Source organism: Protopterus annectens, chromosome 12.part0 (genome assembly GCF_019279795.1).
Source record: "Protopterus annectens isolate FY-2018-M chromosome 12.part0, PAN1.0, whole genome shotgun sequence".
Classification (NCBI taxonomy): Eukaryota; Metazoa; Chordata; order Ceratodontiformes; family Protopteridae; genus Protopterus; species Protopterus annectens.
This window is the reverse complement of record NC_056746.1, coordinates 673,605,369-673,631,966: the sequence shown is the minus strand read 5'-3', so window position 1 is coordinate 673,631,966 and position 26,598 is coordinate 673,605,369. Positions and strand designations below refer to the sequence as shown.

The 26,598-nt window shown below is 39.8% G+C and overlaps 1 protein-coding gene across 1 annotated transcript in view; it reads right to left on the bottom strand.

The window, feature by feature from the left end:
• LOC122816777 (cytochrome P450 2K1-like) overlaps positions 1–26,598 on the bottom strand; it is a 397,116-nt gene that overhangs the window by 124,353 nt on the left and 246,165 nt on the right. Inside the window, exon 7 of the mRNA XM_044089795.1 lies at positions 22,271–22,458. Within this exon, the coding sequence (XP_043945730.1) occupies positions 22,271–22,458 (188 nt within the window). The remainder of the gene's footprint in view (positions 1–22,270; positions 22,459–26,598) is intronic.

The window sequence follows — 26,598 nt, the reverse complement described above, 5'->3', positions numbered from 1 at the left end:
GTTTATTTTGTTGCTAGTCAGAGCAAGGACTGTTGGATACACAGTGGTTAAGGCATTTATGAGCAGCTTTAAGTGGGTTTCTGCGGGTTTGATCTATATTAAGCACTGCTAAGGTATGGTTAAATGAAAAGGCACTTACACCGTGTACGCTTTGCTTACCAGTGTGAAAATCTGCTTAGCATTTACATTTAATCAATGCTTATACCTGCTAGGCATAGCTCAGCCCTGGTAACCAGTGATCACATTCTAGTCTGATAAAATAGCAAGGTAATGACATCTTTAATAACTGTATTTAATTCCATGTACATAACATGCTTCTATGAGCTGTCATTACAGTAGCAAGGGGTGTGAGTATACTGTATGGGACACCTGAGAATAGATGGGTAGTACCACAATCTTTTCTCTTTGTATGTGTTTCATGCATAGGTAGTATCCCAGGTTATATGCAGTCACACTTGCATATATTGTATCATTATGTTACTAATTTTAACAGTGCTTTTCCAAGTTAGAGTAGATTGCAGATTGTAGTACTGGAACCATACACCCTTGCATGCAAAGCTGGACTCTGAATACTGACTATCGTGTTCTTGGTGTTTGAGGTGCATGTTTTTAAGTGTCTCCTATTGGATATTGATCTGATATGTTGATATTAACTGTAGACTATTATGTGTTTATGACGTTATTGAGGACTGCTGTCATGTAGTAATGGCATACCTATCAGTGTCAGACGTCTGTTTGTCAAAACATTCATCCCAATGCACAACCCATTGGCTAGCTGATTTCTATCTGTCCTTTTTACAGATGTGCAGATGTCAGGTATCCATCTTGGCTGTTTACAGGCAATCTCTGATTGACTGACACTGACATGTCTGCCCAGCTGTGTTATGAATGCCACAGCTAGGAAACCCCACTCTGTATGCACCACATGCCATGGATAACTCAACCAGACTACCACAGTCAACAGAACATGCTTGGGTACAGGTCCCTAACCCAGACACTGGCCATGTTATGCAATATATGTTGCATACATGTCAATTGGAGCACCTCACTGGCCCTCTGCAAGAGAAAGCCAGATGACTGGATGTTGAATTTGACTGTCACCCTGGGGATCACCTGTACCTATGGCCCTCAGTACTGACAAATGTGTCAGTGTGCATTACTGAGAATAACAGTGTCTGTGTGTTTTGTAAACTTGTAGTTGAAAATACTCTGAGGGTCTTCTCACCCACTACACCCCCCATTGCTATACTTAGAAACAGCTGCTGCTGTAATTCACATTAAATGTACCTTGTTATACTCTTCACCCTATGGGATAACTAGAGCTTGCAGTACCAGCATAACACTGTTCTACAAACGGATAGATAGGTGTGGGTTACCCTCTGAGTCCTAGCAAATGTGTGTGTGTGTGTGTGTGTGTGTGTGTGTGTGTGTGTGTGTGTGTGTGTGTGTCTGTGTGCAATTGTGTGTGAGTGTGCATATTTGTAGGAGACAGCATTCTGAGGCCAAATTCTCCAAATACACTAAACCTTGTCATACATTATAAGGGATGGCAATGTTTCTGACATTAGGAGAGCCATGACAAACCCTCATCCTACTATCCCTATGGCACGTGCAGTAAATACATATCCCTGTAGTAGCACTGATTAGATAGACAAGGGTTTGTATTGCAGTCATGGTCAATGTGTGATTGTGGGTATGTCACAGCATTATCAGGGGTTTCAGTGAGTGCAATATCCAATGTGGAGTGTGGTGCTGGGTATACTGTCTTTACACATGGTACATCCAGTACATGTCCCAAGGTCCAATGTATGAGGACCACTGTCACCATCAACCATACAAGTAACTGATTACACTATCCAGCCCAATGATGCATGTGCATGTGCTGTGTGCAAAAACTCTGTAACAGTATGTACTCACTGACATGGTAGTTAGCGCTGCTAAACCCGGGTCTGTGAAATGTGTCTATGACTGTATGTGTTTGTCATTGTGTATATGACAGTATGTCATACTATGTATTGTTCATTAACACCCAGTAATTCTCCCATTACCATACTGTACAATGCCTGGTGATGTTTTTTCACTTAACAGGAAGCTCTGGACACACCTCACCCTAAAAGCTCTGTGGTGTGTGCAATTAAGGCCAAACACATTAGTAGCAATAAGTACCTAGGTAGGGGTTATATTCTCAGTGTTGCCAAGTAAGTGTGTGTGTATGTGAAGGAATCTACTTTAGTTTGCAGAAAATATATTTCCCAGGAGATCATTTGTCTATGAACTGACAAAATGTAACATTCTAAGCAATCATCTTGTGGAAATTCATTCCATCAAAACTAGTAGTGGATGTGTGAGTTGGTATATATAGTTGGGTGTGGTTGTTGTGGGCACAACCACCCACATTGGGGTTATTGTTGTGCGTATCCCCCCACTTAGTGTGCTGTTATACTGTACAGTTTATGTTAACAAGTTAAGTAGATGTTAATCACACTATGTGTGGTTCTATGCCACCCCACACTCTCCAAAGTGGGGGTCTGTGCCCCCCCCACACCAGCACACCTATGTTGTCACCAACTTCAGGATTGTACCACATGGGGGAAGAGGACATATATCCTGCCAGTACCATTGTTAATGACATTAAACTAGCAAACTGATTATTTACTGATGTGATGTTTTGGCAATTTGGTCTTGGTGGAATTACATAGGCCAAAATGAGTTCACTGCAAAATGAAGTACATTCATATGAACACTATTCCCTGTGTATTGCATCAACACCAAAGCCTCTTTGTGTGTGTTATTCACAACCATTTGGTGTGTGCCACCCAGTGCACTTACCATTGTCCACCGTAGAAGAACTGCTTACATCAGCCACCATGCACTCACCTGTATACACCCCTCAGACCTATCAGCCATGTGGCACATGCAGTAACTGTTACACAGACCTGTTACTTGTGTTCAGCTGTACCTGGGATATGACACAATCAATGTGTCACCACAGTGCCACACCTCTTGTAGGAAAGGACAGGATACCAACATCCTGCTGACACATAGACACCTAGAACACAAACAGAATACATTATGGAGACCACAATCAGTCAGTGTTAATAACAGCTATAATGCATCATGGCTGGACAGCTACACACCCTGATGTGTAAGCAGTAATAATTCCAGCTGACAATATGTTAAACAGCATTACATTGCTAAACCTTAGTACATTCACCCTGTGCATCAGAACCATATTAGCATGTCCCTACATTGATGGTATGGATGACATCAATGTGACATAGGTATAATCATATGCACAGGGTGTGTTGTGGGTTTGTCAGAGGCCTAGGCTGAGCCATTTGGTTGACATCATGTGTGTGGGTTAGGGGGTTCTTTATTACATGGCCTCTGCAGAAGTGGTGTGTGTAGGTATGGAGGTGCCCTAGCTGTGTTGGTGATGTGTCCGTGTATGTATGCACACATTTTTGCCATGTTGCTGCCCTATACAGGAGTATGTTGGGCAACTGCTGACCGTACATGGCAGGGTACACAGTTCACCAAGTCTGGCCATGGACACAGGAAGTGTGCCTGCCAGGGGTTGGATAGGCACTACCAAGCAGAGCCCAGATATGGTACTCTCTCCTGATGATGACAGTTGTCCGCTGGATCTGCATCCCTGTTGGGACCAGCCAGGACCACGTGCACGTGGCCTGCTGAATTGTGGTGTGGACAGCACCCCGACTGCAGTGCTGGTACTGGTACTGCCACTAAGGGAGTGACCGTGAGTTGTAGCACATCCACGTAGACCTCCGCCTATTAGTGTTACTGACCTACATCCATGTGGCTGATGCCCTACTCCCACCACATGCTCTACCACAGATACCACATGGTCAAGGATGCCCACCATCTCACCCAACCATCTATCCATGACCTCTGCAAAATAACGGTGGGCACCTGCAAGATCACGGATGTAGTCATGTACAGCAGGAGGAGTAGCCCTCTGGAGCCTCAGACTATCTCTGGTGCCATATGTGCCTCTGCCTCCATGATGGCCCAAAACATGCATCTGGTAACACCTGCTGTGGCGCTTCTGCCAGGGGCATGATGGTCAGCAGCCCTCCTATGAGCACCCCCTGTATATCTGCCTGTGTGGTACCTTGACAGTCATCTGGCTATGGCTGCTGTGTAGAGACACACTTGCTATAGTCACCACACTTTCCTGTCCCATGCCACCACCCACCAACTGTCACTAATCTATGGTCACTGGTGATGGTGTATGTATGGGCATTGTGACTGTGTGCAGGGATGGAGTGGATAAAAGTGGGATGCCAACCAATGGCACAGATTCAGCCCCTGATATCCCTGCCTATGCCTCACTATGCCTATCATCATTGTCAAAGTCTGTATGGACACTAATATCAGTTTGCCTGCAGGAGGGATCCTGACCCACCTCGTCACCTGTGAGCGGCAGACAAGAAATGTAAATTAAGATCTGTACATTACGGTTTTCTTCTACACACACACACACACACACACACACACACACACACACACACACACACACACACACACACACACACACACACACTTACAGGTGAGGTGGCACAAAGATATTACACAGACCTCTCATTAGCCAACAGTCAACATGCATGACATATGGTACTCAATAGCATGCACTGTAGCCATACTCAATCCTTGTTACCAACATTATACATCTCTGTGATGCATGAGTTGTGTTAGTAGGTGATGCCGCTTCCCCTGGAACACACTGCACCCATGTACACAGTATTGCTGTGCACCTGTACAGCACACTGGCATGTACTGTGTACCCTACCTCACAAGTGTACACACCATTGCTGAATGTGTATATGTGTGGCAGCTATGTTTGCTCTGTTACTCACAACCCCTATGTGTTTGTCTGACACATACCTGGGATGATATGAGAACTGATATCAATAATTAATGCCTGTCCTTCGATTTGCAGATCTCATCATTGGCAGTGTATGTATGTGCAATACAATCCAGTTATGCTGACAACCTTCAAAGCTTAATGTGGATATGAGGAGTGTACACACCATTGTTGACATGCCAGCCTCTTCTATGATGTGGAATGGGGCCACAATACTTCATTTGTTAACATTACACCTACCTGATATGTGACATATAACCTGTGCAATCCAATGCAGTATCAAACAAATGTGTTAGGCTTGCAGATGCTGAATGAGATGCATGCAATATGTGGTTTGCATAAGTGTGTACACCCTTAACACAATGGTTTGTTGAAGCACATGTTAAGTGAACTACAACAGTCACTATTCCTGGAAGGAGTATACTAGCATGGCCCATATTCACTTGCCATTATTTGGTCACTCTGCTCTATAAATGTCCCCTAACTCTGCTATATTGCAAGATCAGCTCATGTGTCCATCACTTGGAGGTCACACAGTGGCTTCACTATTGCTGTAGAGTCAGGGTTATGTCTGGCACAATTCATAACATTCACTCTGTTCAGATACAGCCATTCTTAGCAAGCTTTGGATGTATGCTTCAGCTCACTGTTGTGTTTCAAGCTGACACCCTTCCCCATCCTCAGCCTTATTGCAGATGCTTGACAACTATGGGCCACACATGATGGTTATTTTGCAGTGTTCCAAATTCCAAATACCATGTCTACTGGTCTAGTTACAGCTAATGAATAGAAAACCTAAAGGTGTACACTGGCACCAGCAAGCTAAATATTGGGGATGGTGGCCCTGAGGTGGAGTGAGGTGTTGCTTGTGCACCACACATATCTTTATGAATACTGTCTGTAGGTTTGAGCCTTGGTCTCATGACACCTTTACACATTGCAACACATGCCTTTGGGAGACTTGATGTTATGTGTATGCTACCTGTAGAGACCCCTGGATGATGTATCATGTGGGACAACTCTTCCATCTGATTATCCTAACCCAGAGGTCACACTTATGCAGAATCCAGGCAATTGTCAACACAGGTACTCCACAGGCAGTACTTGCTAGACATTCCTGCAAGTCCCCCAGTGTTGCTGCATGTTTCTGGGCAGCCTCCATGACCAGTTTGCCATATGCTTTGTCATCTTTTTTGGATGAGCATCTGTTTATTTTCTACCTCAATGTTGTTCCATACTTCATACACACATTCATGACTGTCTGCACTGTTTGCCATGGTATATGCAAGGATGAGGTAAGGCTACTTTTCCCACTCCTGAGTGCTAACCTTTTGGATATGGGATCCATTTCATGGTTTGTAAAATGTGTGCAAGCCACAGCTGCCTCTGTTGCAGGTGAGTGGGCAAATGTCATGGGCATACTTCTTGGACAGCATACCATTACTTGGTATGACATTGAGGCCCTGTACTTGATGGAATGCGTGTACTCAAGAAGAGTGAATACTGTCAGTACATAACAAGCTGCTTCCACAATATGTTAGTTGGAGTGTGTGCACACATATGCTTTCAGTGCTTGTTAAGGTATGTATTCCCCATATTTGTTGTCCTAACATATGATTCCATATTACACATTCATTACTCAGGTTAGGGTCACATTACAGGTTGTAAAAGGTGTAGAATGTGGTATAGTGGTTTGCCATTGTTTATATCAGGAACAGTTGCCAATGTAATAGTGGTATATACACTGTTGTAACCACTGTATAAGGGTAATGTTTCAGACATGTTCCTACTGTAGGCCATTTGTCTCACCATTATGTTCATCTCTGTCCACACATCTTGCACTAACAGGTTGTCAGGTATACTGCAGGACTCTTACATACCCTTCAGATATGCCACCATGGTGACCACTGTGATGCAGTGCAATTAACACCAACAATAAGTGAACATGTACAGTATGCATTATGGGTAGGTGTGTTAAATGTGTGCATGGCAAATAGCATGACCATAACATGGCTAGTGTATTGGCAAACCTGAACAAAACAACTCCATACTCACCAGCTACAGGCTGCTGCCCCAGTGGTATACCAGAGGGACCTAACTAGTTGTGTGAGGAAAGTAATGTTAGTAGCCACACCTGTGGCGTTGGTACAGGGTGGGAGCAGCATTTCAGCACATCAATAGTACAAACCACAATACTAGAGATTATGCACATCTGTTCATTACTACACTGCAGCAACAGACTATCTTATCTGACATATGCATGTAGATACTTAAATAAAAATGGATAAGCAACAGTGGTCTAGTAATGTGCCCTGGGGCCTTGCCTGCATGCTCCTCATCCATTGTGTGGGTAGCACCCACCTCCACAATGCTGTCTGCAGCCTGCTGGGTTGTCTGGCAGGCGGATGCCCCAAGGCTGGCGAGGAGCTCCTCAATATGTGTCAGTGGGGGCTGGATGGCATGACCCCCACCTGTGGCTAGCTGGTCCCTCCTAACTGCAGCAGCATGCTGACAGGTGTGGTGGATCAGATCTATGCACTGATGCTGCACCTGCTCATAATTTCGGTTGTGCAGGCAGACATCGTTTACCCTGTGAACAAGCTTGTTCCACAGGTTGGTCCTCTCCTGCAGATCCTGGGCCCTGCGGCCAAATAGTATGGCATGATGAATGATGAGGCATTGGATGATTGTGTCATTTTCAAGGTTTGTGAACGCTGCCAAACGTTCCCAGGGCATTGTACCTGGAAGACATAAACATGAAAAAGAGTCACAGGACCTCATACGGTTGTCCACGTGCACATCAGCAGTGGATATTACTTGCAAATAATCCAGACTATACCATAACACTGTAAGTTATCATGACTTTGACATCTTGCATTATACTCCTGGCCCTGACCTGTCCAGTTCCCCTAATGTTGGACACTTAATGGCATAATCCACTATTCACCATTCATTTCTGTGTAGCAGAAGTACAGTGGCCATCTTCCATGTGGATGGTGGCATGTCTGTGTTTGACTGTAGTGTGTGATGGAACTGTGAGCATATGCCTGTGTTCATGTAGGAGGCAAACTGTGGCATTCTCATGCCCCATGGAGACTTTCTGTTGTTGCCATCAATCGCCATTATGCCCATGCTCACCATTGATGTGGGCAGGAGTGTGGATGATGTACATATCCCCCTGTACTAATGTTGTGGACATGGTGCCACGGTTCCTGCCTATCCTGTCTGATGCAGGTTGCCTGTATCCATGGCTTGTGTGTATGAGGTGTGCTTTACCCCCAGTACAGGCTGACTTCTGTTATTGGCTCTGAGACTGGATACATATGTGGAGACATGGTTGCAATTGGCCTTGGTGGTTTGGATATGTCTGATTTCTAGTCATAGTCAGTGTTACAGGAAGTCACCTGTGAACCTACATGCTTGCTCAGATAGAGATGCACTTTCTTCCAAGTTGTGATCTGCACCTATGTGTCCCTGGACAGCCACTATAGCAACCTATTATGTGCTTTGTGTCTTTCTGCTGTCCACAAGGGGGATTACTCTATCGTTGGTGGAGGATAGTTACACAGGTCAGGTACTGCTGATTCCATATAGCTACAGTGGATATGAAGTGTACACACCCCTGTTACAATGCATGGTACTTGTGCAATTGGAACATGACCCCACAGATGCACATGTCAACACAATCCTCACCTGTGATGTGTCCTATAGCCTGCTCAGTTCAATAGGCAACATAACCTGTCCTGTGGAAATATATGGGAATTAATACACAGTACAGTAAGCCAGTTGAATGTGTGTGCACACCCTTACACTATGTTGTGTAAATACCTGCTGAGATGATTACAGCATCCATTTGTCTTGGTTTGTACTCTAACTTCATATCACATCTTCACTTGGCAATGGTTGCTCACCTTCCATGAAACAGCTTTGCTTCTTTTTCAATAGAATTGTACAGGTTATAGGTCACATTTGAGGTGAGAAACATTTTGACATGACTTTCTGTGACCTCATTGGCATACAGCACACAGACCTGGCATTCCAACAGGGGTGTGTACACTTTGATATAAGGTGTGTATGTGTGATGATATTGCTGTTAGTGGTAGGCATGGACAATGGGTCACAACACAGTTGTACACCTCTCTGATTATTACGTGATAAGCATGCCTGCTGTAGTACCCATATCAGTATCATGGCAATGCAACAGTCAGCAGCAGTACACATTTTAATTTGTTGTACGCAGTGACAGTGAATGTGCAACATGCACATCCTATTTTCCAGACTGCTTGTGACCCATGTTATTACTTCTGTGCCTTTCAGCTGAAGATACGCATATATAAACATGCTCAAGGGATACTTGGTATACATTTATGTTCTATGTCATTATGGCACACTGTATTTATAGTCTTGCAGCTCAATCATATGTCTCAACCTGTTATACCAGGACTTTTGGTCACTGGTCCACATCAATGGGTGAAAAAACAGGAAAGTCAATTTTGATAAAGTATTAATATAGCTGCCATAACACACACATATGTGTAAGTGACTACAGATATCTGTCACAACTGTGAACATTGTCTAGAAGTACAGTTGAATGTCATTAATTCAATTTATCCCATGCGGTTTAACACACACATCTGCAACAGTGCTTTACTATGCTCATGCCCTATATAGGTATCATAGATTTACAAAACAAACATGCATAATACTCATATTCATAGGTAACATATGGATATGGGCAATATCCCATTAACTAGCCTAGCAGTGGCACAGACATGACAGTTTGACAGACACGCTAGTGGTTGCCTTATGTGAGCTGTCCTTTCTCAGGGTGTGTCAGGCTCCTCAGCTGTGACCCAACCTATCTACCTCTTACAGCATCACATGTGGAGAAAGCCTAACATTAGGAGGATACATAGGGACAGATCGTAGTTATGCCTATTACAAACATATGAAGTTTGTAGCATGCTACATTTCACATTACCATGACTATTCTGAAGGTGGTGGGGTCTGAAACTCATTTGGCTTTCATTACTTCCATCTCCAGCTATTTGCCAGACTAATATAGATGTTTGGAGGAGCAGAACAAACACTATGTTGGCTAAATCTTGACATTCTGTGAAGATCTGCACAGTTTGTAGGTATGGCCCATTGTAGAAAAAGCCAGATACTATGTCCATAGCATTTTTTCAGCAGGACATCATTACAGCAAGTATTGATGACACATATACATTTTTCATAATCAACTATCCCATTATTACAGACCAAGTACTACATTAAATTACATGCTTACATGTTTCACATACCTGGTTTATCTTCAGGTTCCTTTTCTGTACAAGTTGTCTTCTTGTTTCCTATTTTTTTTTACATTTTGTTAATGTGGTTTCTAATGTTTTTTTTTGTGTGTGTTTCTCTCTCTCTCCACTACTGGGATCTAGCTTGTTTGTATAGGTTGACGCATGGCTTTTGTAGGTGATGCCCATGTTCAGGTGATGGGATCTGCACCAATTGCTGTTCCCCACTTGCTAACTGAATGCAGGTAGCTGTGTAGTTCTTCCAATAGCCTATGTCATAGCAACCTACTACTTTAAAAAAGTACATCTTGTGGGCATTGTCCCTTTACCTTGCTACCTTGCCTGTATGGAAGACATCCTTCATGTGTGGGGGCAGCAGTATTACAGACAGCAGGTAGGAATACCTCTTACAACAAGACTTGTGGACACAGGCCAACTACATGTTTGTATAAGGTTCCAGACCTAGGTACAGTGTGTGAGTATTGCTCTTATAGGCATTGAATGCTGCTAGTTTTACAGGGTTTGTGTGTACATACTAGTTTTGCATGGAAGGCAGTCTGTCTGCATAGCCCTCAACTGTGGGCCTATCCACATGATGGCCAGAGGATTGGTTGTTATGTTTTGTCTGTTCCCCACACAGGTCTTGTCCCTGACATATCAGTGGCATTCTCTCCATTGATTGCAATCAGTACATGGCAACATCCATTTGTGTTTCTCACTTCATATTCCCGAGTAAGGGTATGTTGCAACCATTCCTGTAACACCAGCAACTTTCACAGTGTATATCATCAATATTTCAAATATGGCCCTGTGTTTCAGCCTCTGTCCTCCACTTATATACCAGGCTTTGTCCAGATGTCATGAAGTAAGAGGTTGATAGGTATGGTCTATCATTATTTAGTGCTGACATTCCTGCCATCATTCCAGTGATGTTGTGGACTCCCACACAAGTTGTGGGGTAGAGTCCATATATATGAGGGCTACAGCTGGACAAAATATGTGTGACTGTACAATCTGGAGGTCAGTGTATAGAGAACACTGTTATATGCCCTTGTAAGACATTTTATGGGGGAAGGGTATTAAATATTTTTAACCTAGGCTATTACAACATGTGAAGAATATCAGTAATAACAAACATAAAGGTATATGGCTGTACATTTGCATAGGTTTCACCATAAGAATCCTTGAATTAGCCTTCAGGAGATGGGGTATAAGCTTCCCAGCAGGGAGGAAAAAATGCCACTAGTAATACCCCTTTGGAAGCAGTGCTGCGGTGGTACCACAGTGTAACAGAGCTTTTGAAATGTGGTGCACCCAAGAGTGCACTTATTAGATGCATATTACTGTTTCCAAACAGCAAACTCCAAACCAAACCCACACTACTCAGCTGTAGAACAAACTCTCAGAAGTGTCCACGCCAACCCTTGGTCGGAAAACACAGATTCTGCCCAAAAAACGAATTGAACACACAAAGACGAAGACAAGAAAGGCACAGTCAGAATCTCATAGGAAGTCCATCACGTTTATTCTAGCCATCAAATGCTTTGATGGCTCGAATAAACGTGATGGACTTCCTATGAGATTCTGACTGCGTCTTTCTTGTCTTCGTCTTTGTGTGTTCAATTCGTTTTTTGGGTAGAATCCGTATTTTCTGACCAAGGGTTGGCATGGGCACTTTTGAGAGTTTGTTCTACAGCTGAGTAGTGTGGGTTTGGTTCTGAGTTTGCTGTTTGGAAACAGTAATCTGCGTCTAGTAAGCGCAATCTCAGGTGCACCACATTTCAAAAGCTCTGTTACACTGCGGTACCACTGCAGCACTGCCTCCAAAGGGGTATTACTAGTGGCATACGTTTCACCATGGGAACAGTGGTGGGCTAGAGCATACTGTCTTGCACACAGTTCTGTTTGTCAGTGTGATAGTGCCATTTTAAGTTAAGCATTGTTATGTAATGGATACATTTACATTGTGACAATTAATACATTTCCCCCTAGGGAGTTGACTACAGAGTGTAATTGGAGGCTGTTGAACTACATCTGTCATTAAGTGTGGATTGATTCTTGTCTTCAAGGCAAGTGTGTTTTTTATTGTTGTACTACTTGAAGGCTTTAGCCTAGACAGCAAAGTATGTTATTTTTTGCAGATTACTGTATCATATGTTTTCTTTGAGAGTTGCATTAATCAGTTATTATGTATTTCAAACACCTAAATGTTATTAGAAATGGCATAAGCAACTGAAATAGTACACAAATAAACATTTATATGTATGCAAACTGTGTGTTGTCATGTCCTTTGCATTGTATGTGGGTATATGTTTCATGGAATAATTCTCATTTATAGGAAAGAATCAGACACTGGCCATTTGAAAGTTGGCAACTGTAGCAATAATGGCTGTTTAATACTCTGTGCACCCTCTATATATACTCTCTTTATATATATCTATAACTATTCATATATATATATATATATATATATATATATATATATATATACACACACACATATATATATATATATATATATATATATTTGTGTATATATATATATATATATATATATATATATATATGTATCATTAGAATATTTAGTGTTTCCACATTATACTTTCCCTATGGTAGACTGACTAGGCAGCTTACTACCACTCCCGGGATTCGAACCATGGCTGTGTGTGCTAAAAATGTAACAATTTGTGTTTCATCAGAGTGAGCTATGGAGAAAGTGCTGTATTCTTTTTAGTGTTTTCTGTCTACATCTCTCTTGGTTGTACAATCTGACCTTGTAATTATAACATTCTTATACAGACATTCCTAGACATTTTTTATGTAGCACAGTGTGAGAAACAGTTGACACAGCAGTACTATTCACATACCAGATCTTGGTGAATGCAACATGTGAGGCCATACAATAGTAGAGTAAACACAACCAGTCCAGGATTTAGAACTTTATTGCCAGGCAGTTGCACTTTTATTTAACTATGATCTATATTGGACTATTACTGTCATATTGTCTGGTTTATTCAGCAGAAACCATACACATTTGTTATAGTGCCAGGTGACATTTTACTCCTTTATATTTATTTGGTATGATGACTACAAGCAGGATTGTTACTCACCAGCCTCGCAATGCAGCCTTGCAACCTGCTGGCATGGGCTTCCAAGTTCACAGCCCGCTCAGCTGCAGCTGTAATGAAAATAGAGAAACATTTATGCATACCTATCCATCACATACACAGGCTGGTCTTTGGTAAACTATTATTGCTATGGATACTTACACACTGCTAGGACATCTCTCCCGTCTCTTGCTTCTTGGACTCACTGTTCCAAGAGCTCCCTCTTTCTCCGTTTCAAGTCAGCATAGTGGTGCTGGACCTGCTCACCAGTCTAGGGGATACCAGTGGCACTGGTGAGATCATGGGTGAGACTTTCCCAGGCTTCTGATTTATATTGGGAGCCCTGGTACTGGTCCTGTAGCAGTCTCATGTCATGTTTTTTTACCAGGAGTCCTACATGACCTTGGACTCCTGTATGCCCCAGCGCTGTGCCGGGAAGTGCATGCCCTCTCACCACCTGCCATACTCCATACAGTGGAGAGCTACAACTAGTTATGAGCTGTATTTCTGCCTGTGGGGTTTATATATGGTTGATTTCCTGCCCTTTGCTATGATTGCATGTTTTTGAAAATGCTGAGCTAAGCTAAGCTATGGGCAAACCTGCTTAACTAAAGTTGGCAGTGCTTAACGGGGCAGGTTCAGCATTGCTTACCAATAGGCAAATCCACTTAGATGGGCTATTCCTTGCTTAGTATTCATATGTACACAATGTATATAGCTGTGCAATGCTTAGCATTGCTTATGTTTTATTATATTGGTATACCACCTGCATGGGATTGATTCATCATTCATTACATAATATAGATTTACTTACCTTCTCTAACATCCACCAATGTGCTGTGATTAATCTATTCTTGTGTGACTATACTGTATAGGGCACTTGTGTTTATATGGGGGTTTCACTACTTTATTACACTGACACCTCAGATCTGGGCCTAATACATTACTCTGGTTGAGAAAAATCAGTTACATCTTACAAAATATACAAAAAATTAAAATTTTAATGTTTACACATACAAAACGGAAATGGCCTCAGTAAGTCTTGAGTCTTGAATGACTACATGCAAAGCATACACTTTAACCACTACACTATTGCACTTATGCTTATGCTTGCTGTCTATTGCTTTTTATCTTATCGTGCTGTTTCAGCTGGGCTAAGAATAGCTAAGCAACGGGCACACCCATGCAGCTATGCTTGAACATTATTGCATATATAAAAAATTATTTATTTGTTGTGTTTTTTTATTTGTACCTTTGAGAATATCTGTGCTAATGCTGAACCTGTTATTCTATTAACTTTCTGCTTTGTAGGGACGATTGTCCCTCATGGCTTTGTCCACATTCCTTACTCTGATGGGTTGGGAGGTGTGTGCTATGTGCTTATGCTAAATCTGTTATTCTATCAACTTTTGGCTTGGTTGGGACAATTGTCCCTTATGGCTTTGTCCAGATTTCTTACCCTGACAGTTTGGGGGTGTTATGAGCATTCTCGCTCATTTTAAATTGCTGAATGGCAATTCTGGAGTGCAGGGGGCTTGTGTATTGTTAGAGATCTGCTCTCAGACATACCCCCTGTGCTCGTACATGGAACCATGCACGTTTTACAGCATGGCAGCACACTTTCATACATATGCATGGTGCTCTGCCGTGCTGAACAAGACTGGTCCCTGCCATGCAGGAATAACTTATTCCTGCAGGGCTGCTTGCTGAATCCGGGGGTGTGACTTCTTACTCTTGACTATAGTGCTTTTGCTCTGTTGAGTTCCTATACCTGCAGTCACAATTAGAATAATTCAGATACAAGCTTGTTCTACAGGTTTTTAAACTCTGCCTAATATCACTCAATTCAGCTAATAATATATATATATATATATATATATATATATATATATATATATATATATATATATATATATATATATATATATATATATATATATATATATATATATACACACACACATATATATATAAAGCTAATCAAGAGCATTGTGGTTACAGAATAGCCAGCAAATGAAGTAAAAAACAACCTGCAACTCCTCAACTTTTACTTCTTAGAAGTTCCCTCGCTAACCTCTCTCTCTCTCTCTCTCTATATATATATATATATATATATATATATATATATATATATATATACGTCAGCAGCCAGCAGGTTACTATCATGTAACAGGCTGTTGCTTCTGCCAACCCAGTCCAGAAATAAAAAAAGCGTGGTTAAAAACATATTATGAACTGGACATTTTTCACTTTAAGGTGCAACTTCCTTATTCAGATGATTGGAGCTTGAGCACAGGCTTTTAATATGGGCTGAATTTCTATTTTTTTTATTTTTTTTGTCTTTAATGCCTCGGAACGTGGAACTTGAACCTTGCACAGTAAGAGCTGCTCTTGAGTTCCACAGCACAGTTAGTGCAGAGTTTTTGTCTCTGTTTAATCAAAAGAATAGAAAGTGAGTTTCAGTCCAGTACAGTACAGTGGTGTTTTTTTTCTTTTTCATTTAAGATAGATAGATAGACAGATAGAGAGACAGATAGACAGATATATAGATAGATAGATAGATAGATAGATAGATAGATAGATAGATAGATAGATAGACAGATAGATAGATAGATAAATAAGTAAATGCAGCAATGCACATGAATGAAACTGAAGGGAGTTGTATCCCAGCAGCTAGGATCTTGAGTCATTTCTGATTTGGGGAGAGTAGTGTCAGATATTACACACATCAGTGAGTTGCAAGGAGAGACTGACCTATGTTAGGCTGCTGTATCATATGAATGTCTCTTATTCCACAGTCCGAATACGTGTCAGCTATTTCTAGTCACCATGTTCAAGTAGATCATTGAAACAGCACCACATCTTTAGTTCATTTGAAGAACTTCCCATAGGATATAAACTTCCTGAATGTCTTGTTTGCTTGTTCCTGTTTAAACCTCCGTCTTCACAGCCAGTGAAATTTATATCATAGAAAATGCTGTTCCTGGTGGCCATCACCTTTGCTCACAATATGATCTCAGACTACAAGCTGCTGTGTGTAGAGACCATATATGGTGTTTCACAGTGATCATGCATCCTTCAGGACAAGCTTGTGTTTCCTACCAAAGGTGGTGTCAGAGTTGGCTTGAACTAGTCCATCAACATGCCTGTTTCTTTGTCTGGATGGAAACTTGTAGAGGTATCCCTTCACATTCTGATGTGTACTGTTAGCTCAAGGATTGCCTAAAGTAAGTGCATATGCTTAGGAAGACAACATTTTTCTATGTGCTTTTTCCCCCTCCACATGCTCATCATCAAATCACCCCTATCACTCTCCAGTCCATTCATTACCTAGGATTGAGGTGTGCCCCTCAGATCCCCTAGAGTGACAGACAGAAGGATTATCAACCATTACTAAACCCAGCAAGGACAGTCCTCACAGTTACATATAATAGATATGTCTGTCTGTGAATTGATTTTCATTGAAACACAGAGAAGTAAATTAAATGTTATACACTTGACACTAGCTAATATTTTAATGTATTCTTCATTTAACTGTCATGATTTTATTAACTGTGCTTTCATTATTTTCTGCGTATGTTCCTTTACTTTTCTATGTATGCACATTTACTATTCCAAAATGTGCATTTATTATTTTTTGATTAACTGTCATATAATTACATACTCCATGTATGTATGTATGTACATTTATTATGTAAATCTTGTATAACTGCCTTCTACTCTTTCTGTAAAATGGAGCATTTCTCTCCAAGCCTCGGCTGAAAATAGGGCTTGTGCCCAGTCAGATTTTCCCAGTAAACAAAGCTATAAACAAATAAATAAATAAAAATCAATAAATTCATTCAGTTAAAAGATTAACCAATAACACTTATTTTTGTGGTAAAGATAAGCCCCTGTCATGTCGTTCCTGCAGGAGGCTTCATGACCTGCACCCCTTAAACCCCAGTAACCAACTGTGAGGTTGCACAGCCTTGGTGTAAGTTAAAAAAGTCTAAGAGATCACTCAAATTAATAGGTTCATTTGCCTGGGTTATGCTGAAAGTGATATGATGGCATAAATTTAAACCATTTTAACTGATACATTCTTAACATATCAGATGTACACGAGGATCACTGCCTAGATACCTGCTTGATTATATTGAGTCGAATGTTTGTGTTATGTTAAACATGATATGCATCTATTTCTTTGAACTGGATATTGTTTGCTTTATTCCTAACTGTGAAGTGATGACTCAGTAGCAGCAACAGCACATACAAGTCAGAGTGGTATAGGATAATTTTACAAGATGTGCAAGATAGTCCTGATTAATGTTGATATATCAATGAACATTACAACATCTGTGCTGACAACTGTGCCAGTGCATCTTTAGAATAGGATCATGGTTAACAGGACATTTTGTTTACTGTTAAGAAAAAGCTGAAATGTCATAATTTCATTTTGCTTGGCAAAAAGAAAAGAAGATAGGTAGTGCTCTGTTACTATGGGATAACATGACTAGTCATCTCTGATTTGTCTTACAGATTAAATATTTGTAAATACATCATAGCACAGGCTAGTCTTTTCCTGCTCCATAATGCACTTCGTTCATGATTATAGTTAAGCTTGTGCCAGCTCGTCTCATATTTATAAATCTTGATATACTGGGTAATATTAAGGTACAGCCCAATACCCTAATAATGGGTGATTTCAACTACCCCACCCTCTACTGAGAAAACTACTCATGTACTAACTCATTTGCTCAATGCTTTCTGGAATTCATAAATTCCAATGCCATGGGTCAGCTTGTACATACCCCCTCCAGGGGCAGCAAAATCCTGGACCTGGTCATTACCAATATGGGCAACTGATGTTCCATGCCAGAGGTCCTCATTGGTCAGATCCAACCACAAGCTAATCACCCTAGACATCAATATCCCAACCCCACCCCCCATTAAGGAAACCACCGTAAAAAACTTCTCCAAAGCCAAAGTCATGCTTCTTAATTCAGAAGTGGCAAGCTTCACGACACCCATACAGATGAAAAATAGAGGTACGACTGCTGAATCCTATACAAATGCACTGTATAAGCACATACACGAGTGCATGGATTGTGCCCTCCCCAACAGAACCAAGACGCTATCCTCCAAAAATGGAAGCCAATCTGCCTCCCCAACAGAACCAAGACGCTATCCTCCAAAAATGGAAGCCAATCTGGTGGTACCCTGCCATAAACAAACTCTACAACAGAAGTAAGAAGCTGTTGCAAAAAAGAGTAAAATCCCCTGATTGCAGGAACTTCCTGGTCAGCCTCAGTAAGAAGCTGAGATTCCTCATAAAATCCTCCAAAGCTAAAACCGCACTTTACAAAGCCAAGAATACAGCATCCATGGGACCTGACAACATCCCAGGTTATGTTCACTATGTCACAAGATGAGTGGCCAACTGGCTCCCTGACAGAACCCACACATTAAAAGTAGCTGACTCCAAATCCAACTTCAGACCAGTGACAAGTGGAGTACCACAAGGCTCAGTCTTGGATCCTCTCCTGTTTGGCATCTACTTCTCAGAAGTCCATGCTAATACAGCAGGTCCTTGGCTAATGAAGTTTGCAGATGACTGAAAACTAGGTGCCATAATAGAATCACCTAATGATGTGGACATTCTATAAAGAGACCTCACTGTGACTGATGCTTGGTGTCAAAGTCATGGCCTCAAGTTCAATGTCAAGAAGTGCATTGTCATCACCTTTGGGAAAAACACTGTACCCATGAACTACCACATAGCTGGTAGCCTACTAAACACTGAAAGTGTGATAAGGGACCTTGAGACACAGGTGGACAGTAGTCTCTCCTTTGATAATCACATTGCCACAGTAGTCAGGAAATCCTTCTACGTGGCACACCTCATCACAAAGGGGTTCACCTCCAGAAAAAAAGAGGTCATTGTTCCTCTCTACTCATCCCTCATCAGACCAATGTACCTCGCAAGATATCTACAACAACTAGAAAGGCCACAGAAATACCTGACTAGGAGAATTACTGGCCTCAAACAGATACCATACACAGACCATCTCAAAAAACTCCAGCTCTACTCAATCACTTATCTCCTATTCAGAGGCAACCTCTGCCTAACATACAAAGCCATGTCAAACCCAGATCTGTTGGACATGCTACACTTAAAGAAACCCCAATCCCTCTGAGACACATGCTCCAGAGACCTAAACCTTGACACCACAATAAACAGAATATGTTGGAGGGATAGATTCCTATCCCGAAGACTTCCCATGCTCTGGAACAGACTACCCATTCATTTCAAGCAAAGCTCCGCATTAGCCCTCTTTAAGAAAAATATCGACAATTGTATGGGAAATAGGAAATTCACCCTGAGGATCACTTTTGTGGCTCTGCTAGACAGGGGCGCAGGAAAATAACTTTCTCGGGTGGTGGAAAGCCAGGGAACTTTTTTGGCTAAGCTTATATAGGCCCTAGGGCCAATAGCCTAGTATCTACCTGTGAACCTATGAACCTATATGTATATATACACATGGGTCTAGGACACATGCTCGACTAGCATATATCCGAATCATAAAACATCGAACACACATACATGAAAGCGCTTAACATCAAAAAGTGCTTCCGCATATATGTAGTTAAAAAAAACAATCTACATTTCTGCAGGGGGGCTTCACCCCCCTGCATCCCCCACACCCACCTACTTAATTATTCTCACTCCGAGTTCGCACTACAGTGGGGAAAAGGGAATTTTTCCCTTACCCGTACTGTAGTCCGATCTATAAAACAGGCAAACATACATGGAAGCGCTTGCCGATATTAAGCGCTTTCATGTATGTGTGTTTGATGTTTTGTGATTCGGACATATGCCAGTCGAGCATGTGTCCAGATCCGGTACACATACATATATGTAACTAAAGTTTTAGCATGGAAAATGTCTTATGGATATTAAAACTTGACATATATTTGTAAGTATCAGTGTGTCTCAGACTGTCATTCTCACTGATATTCTACAAGCATCTAGCAATACCTTCCTGCTATCCCACTATATTATTATAGGCTAGTTTTCTGTAAATTCAGCAAATGTGCTTTTATTATTACAAATAGCAGAGGTGTCAATTCTTTTTTTTTTTATTTCCAAGAATTGTGCTTAGACTTCGCTGTGGGTAAACTCTGAGGATCAGGGACTAGGCATGCTAAAAGCTTTCATTGTGATGAAGTCCAACACACACTGACAGCAGTTATCTGGATAAAATAAATAGTTGATCCTTTGGTATATTATTTTAGTGGACTGTATTGCAGCTATGCAATGGCACAGGACATGCCATAGCTCAGTCTTAGCATATGAGCTTCAAAGAAAAAAAACATTGTACTGTATAGTACAAATGAATATTCCAGTCATAAAACTGGCAAGGAGTGTGCCCTTACAGACCAACTACTATAGTAAGAATATATCTGTTATTTGGTGAGGCAAACAATTGTTAATGACCTTGTGTTCCATGAACTGTTAGTTAATGTCCTTGTGTTCCATGAACTGTTAGTTTATTCATAAAGGCATGTCACCTTCATCTAAGCTATTACTATTGATTTCCAAATCTCACTTTTTGAATTGTCATGTTAGTTTCCATTGTTCGCTGTCCATTTGTCAGGTATGAACATGTAGAATCTCAGCCTATGTGCTTAATAGTCTAACAAAGCATCTGCTATTTGTGGCTTTTCATTCTGTTGCAAAAAATCTATTATATAGCAAGGAATTAGTCTTCAAATTATGTTAAGACTCTTTTGTTCACAGAATTGTACTGTACAAGTAAAAATGTGATGACCATTTTTGTAATACATATTCTGAACAGCCAAGAGAGGCTAGAAGTTCTGTTTACTTAGCATGCTTTACTTGCTTAAGAGGTGATCTGTGCCTAACCTACTGTGCCATTAGAAACTTTGTTGCTCTTGGTCTCCTATTTATTTGTATGTCTAATAGCTTAGCAAACTCCAGAACCACGGTCCTTCACCAGGAGATAAATAGGACATGATGGAGAGAAGTATTCACTGGGCAGCACTTCCTCATCTCTGGAATAAGGTGCTCCTGGAGATTAAGCAGTGCAATACACGTATCATCCTTTAAACAGTACCTGGATGACTGGATATGTACTTCTACCCTGGGACTACCTGGCCTAGCCCTACTTGACAAATAGGGTAAAGCTGGAGGATGCATATTGGTTAGGCATTGATGCTTGCAAGACTAAACTGCTTTGAAACTCCTATGAATCCTATAGATGAAATAAGCAATTTGACTGGTCTAACTTTAAAAACTTAGAGCAAATGTTGAGCTGAATGTCGTCTTTATTTGTGCACATTAAGGATTCTTGATAGAAAATAGACTTCTTAAACTGCTTAAACTTTAACTTCAGGGGTTTAGATGCAATGTCAAATATGTAAACTTCTCTGGGAGAAAATGCTATTTCCTGTTTCCTGGCTTGACTACTATTACTACTACTACTATTACTAGGTCATGTGATCACATAACATTCTTATTATTTCATGGTATATTACTGAGTAGTATGATCAATATGTACCACAGTAATTGCCAGGGAGGTAATATGAAGCAGTGAAGGATTTTATAGAATAACAAGATGCCTATTTCTTCCTCAAGGGAGGACATACTGATTCAAGTTTGTGCCATGAAGATCTCCGGAGTAAATGTACCTCCTGATCATCAGTAGAGTAAGCAATCTGTAGCTGACTGTAGACATAAAAGCTCAATCTGAATGTTCTGAAATGATATAAACAATCAGAACCTTTAAAAAAAATGAGCAAAAACAGCTAATAATCCTTATTTCTGCCATTTTTCATTAGTAACAATTGTATATGCAGACCTTTAAATGTATTCATTTTATACACTTGAGTTTCCCAATATTTTATTGGAGTTTAGGAGGTATGCTGGTTTTCATGAAATTGTTTAATATACTGTCAGATTACAGCATTTGATACCTTACCTTTGGAAGAAAATAACCTCGGAAATAAGTATCCATAGAGGTCTCATGCTGAAGATTCATGGGAACAATATTGCCAAATCTTTGTATTTCATGGATAACTGCATTGCAGTATGGCATATTTTTACGATCTTCAACAGTAGGGGGTCGCACAGGTCCAATGACACTTTCAATCTCCTTCTGTACCTTATCTTAGAAAAGATACATATTGTTAAAAAAAAAAAAACAATTCACATGCCAGCAACATCAGACACAGTTAAGAAACATAATAAATTATAACTTGGAAAGTAATAAATCATATACTTGGATATTATCATATGGAACCTTTGCTTATTCTTCCAAAATGACTTATAGTTTTCACTCATCATGACAATAAAGTCTATACAAAATATTCTATTTACAAAGGTTAATTGTATTGCATAGTAAGTCAGTTCTTTGCAAATGTTTTATTCATGAAACACTGCATTCTGAAACCTTTGTTTTGATCAATGTGCATTGATTGTTGTTTCCTATTTTACCATGTTCACCATATGAGTGTCAGGTTAGTTTGCTTATTTGCTTATGTATTTATGGATTTCTTTATTTATTAACATGTGTTCACTTCTTCAGCACTACTGCATGAATCGTCTCCTACTCTGATGACTTGATTTACCCCCCAGAGGCATAAACAGTGACTATGCTACAACACAACAGAACAAGTTAGAGCTGAAGTGATGTGGTTGCTTTAAGAGCCAGATTTTTTTTCTGAAGACCAGATTTTGTTTTGTTTTGCAGCTGTTGGTTTTCTTCTCTTTGCCCATACCACAACATACTAAAATACGAGCCAGCATTAGGATTCCTTTGATATACTTGTGAGCTCCATCAGGGTTTATACTCCCTGGCTGCCGGGTTCAGAATGTTTCAAAAATATTGGCACCTGCTTACTCCTCTTCTTCTCAGCAAACAGTGTTTTCATTGGTTGGGCACTTACTGTTTACTGCTCCTAAGACAGCTCTATAACTTGCAGCCATTTTTAACTCCAAGCTGGAGGCAGTTTAGCCAGGATATCATACATTGTGCTATATGCTCAAAGTGCATTGATTTTCAAGAGTTCATCATAAAAGGGTAAACACCAGGAGCCCTGCACTGGAGAGGTATTATTAATCAGTTATTTCCCAGGTTTTCTTATTTTTATTTCTCCTTTATGGGTTTGATCACTGTGACATTCCAGTTTCAGCCAAGCTTGAATCCATGAGACATTTAAATCTTATATTTGTTTCAAAATCACTATTTAAAAAAAAATACATGTAAGATGGACAGAATTAGGGCTGCCACCTTTTGCTGTTGTAAAAAATAGACTGAAGACATAAGCATTGCACCATCCCTAACACTGCTTCGCTCCTCCCCTTTCTCCACCCTTCCCACTTGTACCCACCCACATTTCATGATGTAGATGGGTACACCAGTGATTGATGAATCATCTTTTTTTAGTCATAGATGTGAACACATTGCTTTAGCAGTGCTTTGTTTTTATGCAAGTCTGTTCAAGCTGGAGTTTTAACAAAATCTGGCATTCTGTTTGTGGTGAAAAACACAGTATGTGTTTTGACAGGTTTTTTACAGACAATTGTACAGTCATTCTGCTTTCTGATTGGTCCAGAAAAAAAATGGATTAGTAGCAACATTAACATGGGGTATATAAACTTAAAATTGTCAAATACAATCATTGTTAATTTAACAAATTTATAAATATATTAAAAGGAAAGAATAACGTGTAACTTGCATAAATATCTACAGTTGAGAGTCGATTATTCGAACATCGATTATCAGAAACATCAATTATCAGAACCAGCCTTCAAAAGTTTTCCAGTAGGGAAAATCATAAAGTCTGAATATATAAACATTGTATGTATTTGCTTGAACATGTTTTTTGAGCTTGTAGCCAGCCCGTATGTGAAAATATTCTTTATTGTCCATTGGAATCGCTGAATGGTTGAAAAGTGTATTCCTGCGTGCAGAAAAAAACAAGATTTTAGCAGCTTTTTATCTGGTTCAGTTATACGTTTGATTATCCAAATAATTTGATTATCCAAATTACCCTAGGTCCTAATTAATTTGGATAATCAACTCTCTACTATATATATATATATATATATATATATATATATATATATATATATATATATATATATATATAAACATCAATAAGGCAATATCACTCCTTTTTCAAATTAAAAATAAGTTTACCAATATTTACTGCATATTGATGTCTAATTAACTGACACTCAAAATGTGACTGGAAGGTAACTTACATATTGTAATGGCAGTTTAACTTAGAAAACAGTGCAAAGTTAAGTGGTGCATTTTATATTACTCCGGATTTTCCAAGTATCTCCAATCTCTCAGAATTAGTGCATGCATGTGCGTGTATACACACACACACACACACACACACACACACACACACACACACACACACACACACACACACACATATATATATATATATATATATATATATATATATATATATACACACATACATACAAAGGTCAGCAAAACAAATATTGCTACATTACCTTCCATCTGCTGAGAAATAACTTCTGTACATGTACATTTTACACTAAAAATAAAAAAAATGTAGTTTCTTGCAGGAGGCAAGCCACACTGCACCTACATGTGGGGATCTATGCTTTTCACACCCCTTGCTAATTATACATACTAACTCTGAGATCAGAGAATAATTGGGGAAAGAGCATATTCCCCAACTCCAAGAACTCTGCAGTCTTGCATAGCTGTCAACCATTTATTTAATCAACCAAATGCAGTTGACTAAAGAGATGTTGAATAAAGATAATTAAGACCAAAGTGAGGCCACTTATATACATATAGATAATGTGTATGTGTTTGTCTCTCTCTCTCTCTCTATATATATATATATATATATATATATATATATAGATGTAGATAAATATGTATGATGATTATATGACACAACACTGAAGTGCACAAGCATCAAAATACAATACCAACACTCTGAAAACAAACTTACCTGAACAAAAACAATTCAAATAATGAGAAATCAGAAAAGAAAAACACATAGTTTTCTTTTTCAATTGCAAAACCTAAACCTTAACATTAACTTCTTACCAAATTTGTCTTTGTGGTAGCACTGCTAGGGAAAGAGGTCTCATAAGGTAATGTGCACAGTTAGAATCAGCTCAGTGGCAGTGCCAGGGTTAGCATTATCACACATTAATAATGTAGAGCAGGAGGTAGAACCCTGCACAGCAATCAGTTACATAAAATGGAAGTAATGAACGCATGTAAAATTGCCAAAGCTTAACATTTTAAGCCTAAATTTTCAGCACGTCATCTATGAACCATGACCTGATCTATTCCACTGGATGCGTATGATTGGTGTTCAAAATCTGATTTATAAAAAAAGGATTTACACAACAGCACACAAGAGATTGACAGAAGGGTCCAAAAAATCACTAGCCTGATAATTTTAAATTAAAAAAATTCTATATGCTGAAAAAAAGTTAGAACCTTGCACAACAATCAGTTGGTTGAGATGGGTAGATGAACTATTTTACATTAATGAACACCACAAAGCATATAGTTAATCATACAGAGTGTGATATGTATGCATATATTTGTTTTATGTAGTTGATCGATGGCTAGTAAAATTGACATAATCAGGTGACCCCTCATATTGTATCAATGTTTTGTCAAAACTTCTATTCTACAAAATGAGCTCAGGAGCAGTGGGGATAGTGATATTTAGTTGCTGTCACTGTAATGACGTCTTGCAGATGGTATACTTGGAGATGTTGGGGTATTGGGGTGAAATTAGCTTTCTCCATACAAAAGCAATATCTTTTCTATTTTTTTTTTCAGTTGTGGTTTACCTGCATTTAAATGTACGGAACTTGGGGTTCATCATAAAGATGACAGGGTATTGCTTACATTTTAATGTACTGAGATCACATTACATTTTGGTCCAGATTTTCACAGAAAGTTCAGATTTTTGCCTCATAATTTTGGTCTTTTACTCGTAAAAGTTATGGTTTTCTAACAAATCATTGAGGATTGACGTCACTAAATAATGATAACCAGGTTTCAGAGTTCATATCCTTTAAAAATAATGCTAATGCACAACTTTCAACATTTATTTATTTATTATTTATTTATTTATTTATTCCAGTTTGGTGACTGGGGAGGTCCACTGGGCTTGAGAGCCCATTTTCAGTGGAAGCCAGGGGAGAAAAGCTCCACATAACTAGTTACATAATAGTTTTTACATTGTTAAGTTGTGAAAATTTGCAAGTTACATAAACATATAGAAA